Source organism: Nicotiana tomentosiformis, chromosome 9, assembly GCF_000390325.3.
Source record: "Nicotiana tomentosiformis chromosome 9, ASM39032v3, whole genome shotgun sequence".
Taxonomy (NCBI): Eukaryota; Viridiplantae; Streptophyta; class Magnoliopsida; order Solanales; family Solanaceae; genus Nicotiana; species Nicotiana tomentosiformis.
In genome coordinates, this window is record NC_090820.1 from 6,841,003 (window position 1) to 6,853,014 (window position 12,012).

Below are 12,012 nucleotides of genomic sequence, written 5' to 3' on the forward strand. Positions count from 1 at the left end.
TCCAATAAGTCATCAATTCTTGGTAGCGGATATTTGTTTTTGATAGTGGATTTGTTCAACTACCGATAATCTATACACATCCACATAGAGCCATCTTTCTTCTTTACAAATAATACTGGTGCACCCTAGGGTGAGACACTGGGTCTAATGAATCCCTGATCAAGCAAGTCTTGTAACTGCTCTTTCAATTCTTTTAACTCTGGCGGGGCCATATGGTATGGTGGAATAGAAATGGGCTGAGTGCCCGGAGTCAAATCAATACAGAAGTCAATATCTCTATCGGGTGGCATCCCCGGCAAATCTGCAGGAAATACTTCTGGAAAGTCACGAACAACTGGTACTGAGTCTATGGAAGGAACATCCGCAATGGGATCGCGAATATAAGCCAAATAGGCTAGACACCCTTTCTCTACCATACACTGAGCTTTCATATAAGAAATAACCCTGCTGGCAGAATGACTAGGAGTTCCTTTCCACTCTAACTGAGGTAATCCCGACATAGCTAGGGTCACTATCTAGGCATGACAATCCAATATAGCATGATAAGGGTACAACCAATCCATACCCAAGATGACATAAAAATCTACCACATGAAGAAGTAGAAGATCCACACTAGTCTCAAGATTACCAATAGTAACCACACACGAACGATAGACATGATCTACTATAACAGAGTCTCCCACCGGTATAGATACACACACAGAAGCACTCAGAGAATCAGAAGGTACAACCAAATATGAAGCAAAATAGGAGGACACATAGGAATATGTAGATCCTGGATCAAATAAAACTGAAGCATCTCTATGGCAAACTGGAATAATACCTGTGATCACAACATCAGATGACTCGACCTCAAGCCTAGCTGGAAAAGCATAAAATCGGGGCTGGGCCCCACCACTATGAACTGCGTCCCTGGGACGGCCTCTAACTGGCTGATCTCCACCTCTAATGGCCTGACCTCCACCTCTAGCTGCCTGACCCCTACCTCTAGCTGGCTGAGCAGGCGGTGAAGCAACCAGTGCCGGTATGATGGCACGAGAATCTTGCCGAGATCTATTACTCGCCAATCTAGGGCAATACCTCCTGATGTGACCAATGTTTCCACACTCATAACACCCATCCTGATGCCGTGGCTGCTGAAGCTGAAGCTAACCCAAATGGGCCGGATAACCACTGTAGTAACTCTGGAGTGGTGGTGCACTAATAGGAGCTGAATGTGTACTAAATGCTGGCTGCCCAAAGTAAGGCATAATAGGACCATGACTCTTTGAAGCACCGGGAGATACATGAAGTGTTGAATGAAATGGTCTGGGAGGATGTCCCCTACCAAAATTACCTCTGCCTCCAGATGAGGCACCACTGAAACCACCGAACTGACGAGGCCTCTTATCGGACCTCTGCCCTCTCTCCTGTGCAAGAACTATCTCGATCCTCCTTGCGACATTAGTAGCCGCCTGAAAAGAAATCTCACTTCTGGTCTCCTTGGCCATCTGAAGTATGATAGGGTGAGTGAGTCCCTCAATAAACCTCCTCACTCTCTCTCCCTCCATAGGTAGTAAAAGGAGACATGACGGGCCAAATCCACAAAACGGGACTCATATTGAGTAACAGACATACTGTCCTGCCGTAGACGCTCAAATTGCTTGCGGAATTCCTCTCTCAGTGTGATAGGGAGGAGCTTTTCCAGAAATACCTGAGAGAACTGCTCCCATGTAAGTGCAAGTGATCTGACTGGTCGAGTCAATGTATAATCTCTCCACCACCTCTTGGCAGAACCCGTCATCTGAAATACAGCAAAATCAACCATATTGGTCTCAACTATACCCATGTTCCACAACACGTCATGGCAGTGTTCAAGATAATCCCATGGGTCCTCAGAAGGTGTGCCACTGAAGTGAATTGAAAAGAGCTTGGTAAACTTATCTAGTCTCAATAAGGCCTCAAAAGACATGGCGGGCCTATCACCGATCTGTGCCGCAATAACTGGATGAACTACCCCAATTGGCGGGGCTGCTGGAGCCTGATTCTGGGGAGCCATCTGCTCCGGAGCGGAAGTAGTGGGAGTTTGTCTCCTCCCCCAACCTGTGAGACGGCTGGTGCCACTGGAAATGTACCATTCTAGGCCACGCCCTCCATAAGACTTACCAAACGGACTAGAGCGTCCTGAAGTACTGGAGTGGCTATGAATCCTTCCGGGACCTAAACTAGTCTAACTGGTATATTCTGAACTGGAACCTCCTCCTGAAGGTCCACCTGAGGTTCTTCAACAAGTGCAGCTGCTCGAGCTCTGGACTGAGCTCAACCTCGGCCTCTGCCTCGGCCTCTAGCACGACCTCGACCTCGACCTCTACCCCTGGTCATAGTTGCCATCGGGGGTTCTGGTCTCTGTCCATCGGTAGAGGTATTACGTGTTCTCACCATCTGCGAGAGAATAAGAGTAGAATGGTTCAATCATCGATGATAGAATAAATTCGCACGACTGAATAAGAAAGAAGTGATATTGTTCCTAAACTTCATAGCCTCTGAGAGATAAGTACAGACGTCTCCGTACCGATCCTTCAGACTCTACTAAGCTTGCTCGTGACTCGTGAGACCTATGTAACCTAGAGCTCTGATACCAACTGTCACGACCCGAATTTCCCACCTCCGGACCGTGATGGAGCCTAATATTTCACTTGCTATGCAAGCCAACGTTAGAATAATATTATCCATTTTTAAAACAATTTTTAAATTTATTAATAACAAAGAACAAATGTGGAAGTAAAGTCTGAAATGTAGTGAATAATCCTTAAAAATAACGATGTCTAAATACCATCTAAGAATTAGTGTCATAAGTGCACGAGTTTCTAGAATAAATACAAATAAAGGTCTGAATAAAATAAAGATGTCTGAAAATAAAAACATAGCTAAAGTAAAATAGACGGGGACTTCAGAACTGCGGACGCCATGCAGTTATACCTCAAGTCTCCTCTGGTAGCTGAAATCCGAGCAAGTCTATGGTACGCCACTGGGACCAACTCCAAAATCTGCACAAGAAGTGCAGAGTGTAGTATCAGTACAACCGACCCCATGTACTGGTAAGTGCTGAGCCTAACCTCGACGAAGTAGTGACGAGGCTAAGGCGGGTCACTTACGTTACCTGTACGCAATATTAGTAACAACAACAATAATAGAAATAAATCAGGCAACTCATTTATAATAATTGAAGCCAACTCAACAATTATAACTAATTATCATTTTCATCAATTCTGTTGCAGCGTGTAACCCACTCTCACAATATATTCACATTCAATTCTGTTGCACCGTGCAACCTGCTCTCACAATATATTTATTTTCAATCCTCTCATATAATTATTTTTAATCAAATATATATAATGACTTTTAAATACGTTTATTGCGGCATGCAATCCGATCCCCCAAATATTGACTTTTTAATAAGTCTGTTGTATATTTATTTCAATCGTATATATATATATATATATATATATATATATATATATATATATATATATATATATATAGAGAGAGAGAGAGAGAGAGAGAGAGAGAGAGAGAGAGATATTTTAATAAGTCTGTTGCTGCGTGCAATCCGATCCCCCAATATTGACTTTTAGTAAGTCTGTTGTATATTTATTTCAATCAAGTATATATATAGACTTTATAAAAAGTCTGTTGCGACGTGCAATCCAATCCCCCAATATTGACTTTTAATAAGTCTATTGCGGCGTGCAACCCAATCCTCCAATAAGGACTTTTTAATAAGTCTGTTGTGGCGTGCAACCCGATCCTCCAATATATCCATTTCAATCAATTCTTATAGAAGAAATATTTCCAATAAATGCAACAATTAATATAAAATTATAAGACAACAAGCATACAATAATTATGATTTAATTATGAAATAAACAATGACAAATAGCAAATTATTATGAAAATCAGGGAGAAAATAGGCAGTTTGATATTTAATATGCTAAATGTCAAATAATAATTAAAACACATAATTCAAATAGCATGTAACAATTAATGCAAGAATTCAAGAATTAATATTTGGCAAAGAATAGGAGAGAAACAATTATTATAATAATTAATTCATGATTTAAAATAATTTATAATTTTTCAAGTAAACAGGCAAACAATTAATTTAACGACGTATAGACACTCGTCACCTCGCCTATACGTCGTTCACATGCAATTCACATAACAAATAATTTAAGGATTCTATTCCCTCAAGTCAAGGTTAATCATGACACTTACCTCGCTTTGCAAATTCCAATCAATTACTCAACCATAACTTTTTCTTTTAAATTTGTCTCCAAAAGCTTCAAATCTATTCATAAATAATTCGATATATTCAATTCTAATCATATGAATTAATTCCATATGAATTTACAAATTTTCTGGATAAAATTTGAAATTCATTAAAATATTTAATAGTGGGACCCACATCTCAAATCCCGAAAAAATTTACGAAATCCGAACGACCGTTCCGCTACGAGTTCAATGATACAAAAATTATCCAATTCCGATGTCAAATGGACCTTCAAATCTAAATTTTTCGTTTTTGGAAGATTTTAGAAATATCTGATTTTTTTCAATAAATTCATGGATTCATGATATAAACGAGTATGGAATCATGAAATATAATCAATATAGGATAAGGAACACTTATCCCAATATTTTTCGTGAAAATCGCCCAAAATTTCGCCTTAACCGAGCTCAAAATGACCAAAATGAGTAAAAATATCGGACTCTTCTATATATACACTGCCCAGGCATTTCCGCACCTGCGATGCCTGGACTCGCACATGCGAGCTCGCATCTGCGAAATGGGGCTACCAAGCGAGGCCTCGCACCTGCGGAGGAAAAATGCACACCTGCGCTGCCTTCCGCTTCTGCGATTGCCAAGTCCGCTTCTGCGGACGCGCGAGTGCGTGCAAGTTTCTGCACCTGCGAACTTTTGCCCAGCCTGCCCAGGCCGTTTCTGTGATGGAAGGCTCGCTTTTGCGAGATCGCAACTGCGGTCAAAAATTCGCAGGTGCGATTACAATAGAAGGCAAAATTTCAGATTTTGCTTAAGTCCAATTCTTGTTCCGATTTCGATTCGAGTCACACTCGGGGTACTTGGAAACCCGTCCGAATATACCAACAAGTCCCGTAACATAATACGGACTTACTCGGGGTCAAAAATTATGTCAAACAATGCTGAAATTATAATTCACACCTTGATTTGAACTTTGAGTTTTAAACTTTTCCATTTGCATATCTCGTGCCAAAACATATTAAATGAATCCGGAATGACTTCAAATTTGGCATACAATTCCTAAATGACATAACGGAACTACTCAAATTTCAGAATCGAATTTTGGCTCCGATATCAAAAAGTCAACTCCGTGGTCAAAATTGGAAGTCTTTAGCCTTTAAATTGCTAGTTCCGTTAAATGGTCATAACTTGAGCTAGGGACCTCCAAATTAAATTTCGGGCATACGCCCAAGTGTCAAATCACGATACGGGCTATCGGAACTGTCAAAATACTGATCCGGGTCCATTTGCTAAAAATGTTGACCAAAGTCAACTCAGTTGAGTTTTAAAGCTCTATTTCACATTTTAATCCATTTTTCACATGAAAACTTTCCGAAAAATTTTACGTACTGCGCACGCAAGTCGAGGAATGATAAATGATAATTTTTGAGGTCTTAGAATACAAAATTACTTATTAAATTTAAAGATGACATTTTGGGTTATCACAGCTCTCCTTATTTTTATCCGATTAAATTTATGATATTTTTTAGTGTTTCCAAAATTTTCTAAACTTTGTTATTTTGTTATATTTTTTGCGCAACTTGAGTCTTTTCTAGCATGAATTAGATGTCAACATGATATGAAATGTCATGAAGTGCATGGAAATTCATTTAAAATTATATGTACGATCATTTCAATTAATATTTAAGCTCGCTTACTTTTTTGAAAACTACTTTTTTTTCTTCCGAAATTTAGCCGCAACTCTATTTCCTTTTACTCAAATTCAACATTCTAAACAAAAAGAGAAACAAATAAATGAGAAAAATAAAGAAGAAAAATATACAATTGGAATGTATAAAGAATGCTATAGCATAAGATTGGAAATGACCTTTTAGGTATTTGCGACCTGTGTTTTATCTGAAATATTTAAAGAGAGGCGGAGCTAGGATCTTTAGCTTCTAGATTCTAGAACGCAATTTTTTTTGTTTATTGGGTTCTGAATAAATTATTTATACATATTAAATAATCTTTTTAACACAAAATTTAATTTGAGCTAAATTTATAGGATTTTGTCGAATTCATAACTATAACGATAGCTCCGCCCTGCATTTGAATACCAAGGCAAAAGGAAGAAGAAGAAGATCAAAAGTAAAATGATGCAATCTCACACGGTCCATCTTCACTGCCATTTGTGAAACTGCAAAATGAAATAGGGAGTTTATGATCACAAGTCTGCTATTTTAATCCCAGAATTATTTTTTGCTCTAAATAAATCTCACAAGCACTTAAAAGGCAAATTAAAAAGGATGAAAATGAGTGAGAAAAGAGAGACTATAACATAGTAGCAAACATAAATGTAACCGTTACCCCTTGCATATGAAGCATGTGATATAAAAACAACTGAGTTAACTTAATTTTAACCGAATATATAAATGAAAAAAGGCAAAAATTGCCCCTAACCTATTCGCTTTGGTTTTGAAAATACCACTCGTTCACTTATTTTGTTAAAACTCCATTCACCGTTAAAAAATCTGGCTTTGTACCCTCGAAACTAATGGCCCTATTTTGATTAAGAATTTTTTATTTATTTATTATGTGTCAATTTCCTATTGACTTAAATTAAAGCCTCACCTAACATCCACTTATTAACCCATGCACTTCACCTCTCAACTTCTCCTCTTCCATCCCTACCCCTAACTCCTATTCCACATTTTCTCTAATCATCCTCCAAGGTCAAAGAACAATAATTCACCATTGCCGATAGAGGATCACCTTCGGCTTCAACTTTTAGATCTTCACCCTTAAACACCCATAGATCTCCCTCTCCTACTCAGATTTTTCGGCCTTAATTTAATTTTTAAATTAATACTTTTTTGTAAAATTAATTTTCTGAGTGAAATCTGATATTTTTTGGAATTAGAATAATGGTTCATTTTGAGATTTTAGGGTTTAATAAGTTATCTTTTTGCAAAGTTATATTTGTTGTGCCACCATGTAGCTTTTTAGAGTTAATTTAAATCATGCTAGGAAATTAGCTTCACATTTCGTCGTCGGTGATTAAGCTGGGGAAGATGAACAAGGAAAGAGGTAGGATACCAAATAATAAATTAATAAAAATAAAAAAATATGAAATTTGACAAATGAAACCTAAATAACGATTGGATCCTGAGTGGGGTGTGGAACCAGGTGTTTTGAGGGGCTAAAAGGGGGTTTAAAGGGTCGGAACAATTAAAATGAGTCGTGAGTAGGTTATTTACAGATTAGATTTGGGCTGGAGTGGGATTTTAATTTTGACCAATAAGCAATTGCTATGTCAAATATAATAATTTATTTTTATTTCAGCAATGGTTCGTCAGAAATAAGGGCATGAATGGGCCAAATATTTAAAGGCGAGAGCAGTTTTAACAAAATTGATGGACAGAGGATATTTTTAAACAAAATCAAACAGATTAGGGGCAGTTTTGATCCTTTTCCGATATAAAAATAAGAATAATCATGATCCTAATGAATATGAATTCCAACTTTAACGTTCTTAACTCTCCCTGTTTCCTTTGCCCATGATTTCCAACAAACTATATATTTGAGACCAAGAACAAAATTTTCTTTTATACGAACAATTACACAATAAATATGTAAAACTTCACATAACTCAACAACGATGTCTTTGTTTTCCTTTTGAAAGAAACAACACAGGCACTGTTAGAAAAATAATGGGATAAAATAATCAGTTTCGATAGTGTAATCATTGTCCTTAATGAATTGAAACTTCCCACTTTGTTGCTTCAGGGATAATAGCAGAATTTCTCTAGAATTTTACAAAGCCTCTAAAATTCGAGTTTCAGTAATTAACTCGAATTTCTCACAAGAACGGAATATTTGTGAGTTGTAGAAAATAAGTAGAAAAGAAAGAGATGAAAGTTTCAAATGTATTTCGTTTTGGAGTTGATATGGATATTTATAATACTTCTAGGAATCTGTTGGAATTAACAGACTCATTTCTTCATAACAGGCACTTTGTCACCTTTTTTTGAATTTGAAAAATAAATCTATTAAAAAAGTTTTCTGAAATTTAATTAAAAATATTTTTTAATTAATTAATAAAATAATAAGTGACTAAAACTACTAATTTCGGACTACTTAATTGGCCCAAAGCCCAATCCAATTTCCCTCCAAACATCCTTTAAAATATTCAAACTATATAAGACAAAAAAATGCTTTTAAATATTTCTTCCTTTTTTTTTTTTTTCCAAGGAGGGATAAAACAACCTCTTCTCAAATACTCCTATCAAACACTAACTAATTTAAGAGGCACTATGTTGCTTAGACTAGTCTCATATTGTAATGACTCTTCATATGTGTTTTATTTAAATAAGAGCCTTTCGTTACCAAAAAAAAAAAAAAAATCTTTGTTTCCTCTTCTCACCATTTTGTTGAAAGGATAAAAGTTTGGAGACAAAATATAGAGTACCATTAAGAACAAAATATTTCCAACAACTAATTTCACTCTCCCTGTCCGAAAATGGTTGCCTTAATTTCTCCTTGAGTTGTCCTAAAATAAGTTCACGTGGTGTCAGGGTCAGATTTCGCACACTTTGATTATTTCATAGAGTACCTGCTATCTCTCATCAGCACGGGCACCGAGTGACTCTGCCGGCCATGGCTTAAGCAGAAGGGAATAAATCGCAATTGTTTTTGCCTCTGCTAAGTCCACCTTTTTGTTCATTAATCATTGCATTAAAATCTATAGTTCGTGAACCCGAATAATGGCATAAGTGCGTGAGTGCATTTACATATGAGATGCAAGAACATGAAATGATCAGACATTACCTTTTCCCATCAGGATTGAAAGCCAAAACATTTATTGGTCCAAAACAGCTGAATCATCCTTATCGTCTCCCAAAACCACCTATTAAACCATGAGAACCATTAGATTAGAAAGATATGAGACATTAAACGACTACATGAGGCCATTAAATTTATATTCCACATCGAAAGTTATAGATTCAGTTAAACCCGACGTAATAATAAGGCTAGACTTACCTCTGGACCTAACAGAGCCAACAAGGTGGGTTTTATTTATCTAAAAAATGGAGGAATCACCAATATGGAAAATAACATTAAACATTTGTCGAAGTTACATGTAAAATCGCAAAGATAGATTCAAGATTTAAATTTCATGGGTTTATCCTTTAATGTTTTTAGCATTGAACCCATAATATATTTGAAGTTATGGATTCATATCTATTATTTATTGCAATTCTAGTGAATTTTTATACATAATTTTATGCTATGTGTCAAAAGTATAATGGGTTCAGATAAACCTGTTACTATAGAACTGGATCCGCCCTGCAAAAAGGCAGACATACAAGTTTGGGATGCCAAACTCATATTGTATATAACATTTTGAACATCAATGATCAATGGAAGCCAAATTATAATTTTAATTAAAAACCAAAACAATGAGGCTCCAACTTGGCTACGGGTTGCTTTTCCTCCGAACCTACATTTAAGAAATCCACTAAAACTAAATATCTATAAATATTTGCTTATGAACAATTATTGTACTATTAATTTGAGGTCGTCATATAAACACATAAATTTTAAGTTCTGAATCTGCCTCTAATTACCGGACAAAACATGATTTGATACTAATATAGCTCTAAAACGCTAGCAATCCTTTTCGTCTATTATTCTTTCTTTAGTTTTCTACATCATAATTGGATATAGTAGTTCAATTAAACTGCTCTTAGACACAATACAAATAAATTTAAGTAGAATTCAACAAATATTTAATTGTGAATTCCGTCATTATTTTAGTACATTAAGTTTAGGGCGCCGTAAGAACTCCGAATCCGCCTCTAATTACGGGACAAAACAAAATTCACTAACCTTAGTTGCATACATTTGGGGGCACCGTTCTGCGGTGGCAACGAACCATTTGATGAACAACGAGATAACACGAAGAATGATTTGGAAAAAATACACAGCTCTCCCCTTTTACTCTTTCCAGGAAACCCAATAATTCCGACGATATCTCCACGCTTCATACCAGAATGAAATTTATTAAATTCCTCTTCATACAACTGAGAATCTTTTGCACTTGCCTTAACTAGAACGTTGGCACCTTCACTATGTAAATCATAGAAAAACAGCTTTGTAGAAATCGCACGTTTGTTCGTTATTCTTCCTACACAAAATACATTAATAATATGTAAGTTTTTTTTTATATATAAATACATAAACCAAAACAAATACTGTAAATTTTACCAGACAAGGTCACGAATTCATTCCAAAGGTGTTGGCTACTCTCTAAAACTCCGTATTTGTTCACATATTCAGGGATAGACATTGACGCTTGGAATTTGTGTAGGTAAGAATTCTCCATATTTGAGACAAGATTATGATCTAGGGTTTGAAGTTTTAACCAAACTCTCAACCAATTTCTAGTATTGTTTGGGTAGCGCAAGAAACTTCTTTTTCATATTTTGCAGTCACATAAATAATTTTCGTAAGACACAAGTTATTTTTGCTAAATTGTTTTGGTTAAAATATTTCCATATAATAAACCAAAACATTTAGGACTCTAATTGCTTGGTCCACAAGTAGCATTGTTTTACTCAAATAAATTTGAGAAATTTTCACAGACCGCTATTATTTAGTGGTTATTAGCTAGTTGTAGCTATCATTTACTATATTACTTCCTATAGCTATGTTTTCAATTTTTTTAGAGTGTATTCGATTTATTTAACCTATTGTATTCATGAATACAGTAGCAAAACTCGGCGTGAAACAGGGGATTCCAGCTAGACAATTATTGTATTCGACTGTATTCACGATATGTATTTATGAATACAGTAACGTAAATAGCGCAAATCGTGGTATATTCAGCTGTTTTTAAACGGAAAGTGAATCAATTAACACAATAGACTCCTAATATAACTCAAATAACTCAATTACATCACCCATAATCTGTATTTGACGCGAAATATGCTGAATATTTTTCAACAGAGCAATCGCCGAGTTTCTAATCCTTCCCTTTTCTGTTGATATCATTCGTGGATATTTCTGTTTTCAACCAATAAAATTCGAGATTCATCTATAGTACAAAAATATATTAATACATACTGCAGATACATTTGAATACATAAATTATATTAATTAAAAAAATATATGAATACATTCATGGAATACAGCGAGACGGTGAATACAATGAAATACATGGAATACAACGAGATACATTGGAATACAATGAAAATAAAAGGCAATGAATACAATAAAATACATGGAAATATAGCGAGATACATTGAAATACACTTAAAAAAGGTAACCGAATCTTTAATTTGCTCAGCCGCAAACTCCGTCGTCTTTGTTCAAGAACAACCCTGATGTCGTCTCGTCGAGAGGGCCGTGATTCTGACTCGAAACGTCATTGTTCCCGTTTCGATCAAGAACCCAGTCCAAAGAGATATAGGAAGCACAATAGACCAGTCGAACTTTCCTCTTCTTCTTTGTCTCCTCCGCTACTCAATTTGCAACAAACAGCCATAGACCTCATTCTGTTACAACTTCTAGGTATCCGGAATTGAGAAAACGGTGATTTTGGCTTGGCGTGAGAAGAAAGAGCGGAGATTCGCCGATGATGGTGGTGGTGGCGGAGATGCTTTCCAGGAGGAAGAACGATCGACGGATGAACTAATGAGAAAGAATCCATGAATTTTGTGGCGTTGAGAGAGAGAGGGTGGAGAAAAATCTGAAAGAATAAGAGAGAAAAA

The 12,012-nt window shown here is 36.2% G+C and overlaps 1 protein-coding gene across 1 annotated transcript; it reads right to left on the reverse strand.

Moving 5' to 3' along the window:
- Nucleotides 1-6,203: 6,203 nt before the first annotated feature.
- Nucleotides 6,204-10,710, reverse strand: LOC104118337 (lysine--tRNA ligase, cytoplasmic-like). Its single transcript, XM_009629564.4, has 4 exons — nucleotides 10,508-10,710; nucleotides 10,130-10,427; nucleotides 9,068-9,146; nucleotides 6,204-6,437 (listed from the first exon to the last, which is right to left on the reverse strand). Exons 1-3 carry the CDS (start codon nucleotides 10,623-10,625, stop codon nucleotides 9,077-9,079), a joined length of 486 nt encoding a protein of 161 aa, XP_009627859.1. The 5' UTR covers nucleotides 10,626-10,710; the 3' UTR covers nucleotides 6,204-6,437; nucleotides 9,068-9,076.
- Between the last annotated feature and the right edge of the window lie 1,302 nt (nucleotides 10,711-12,012).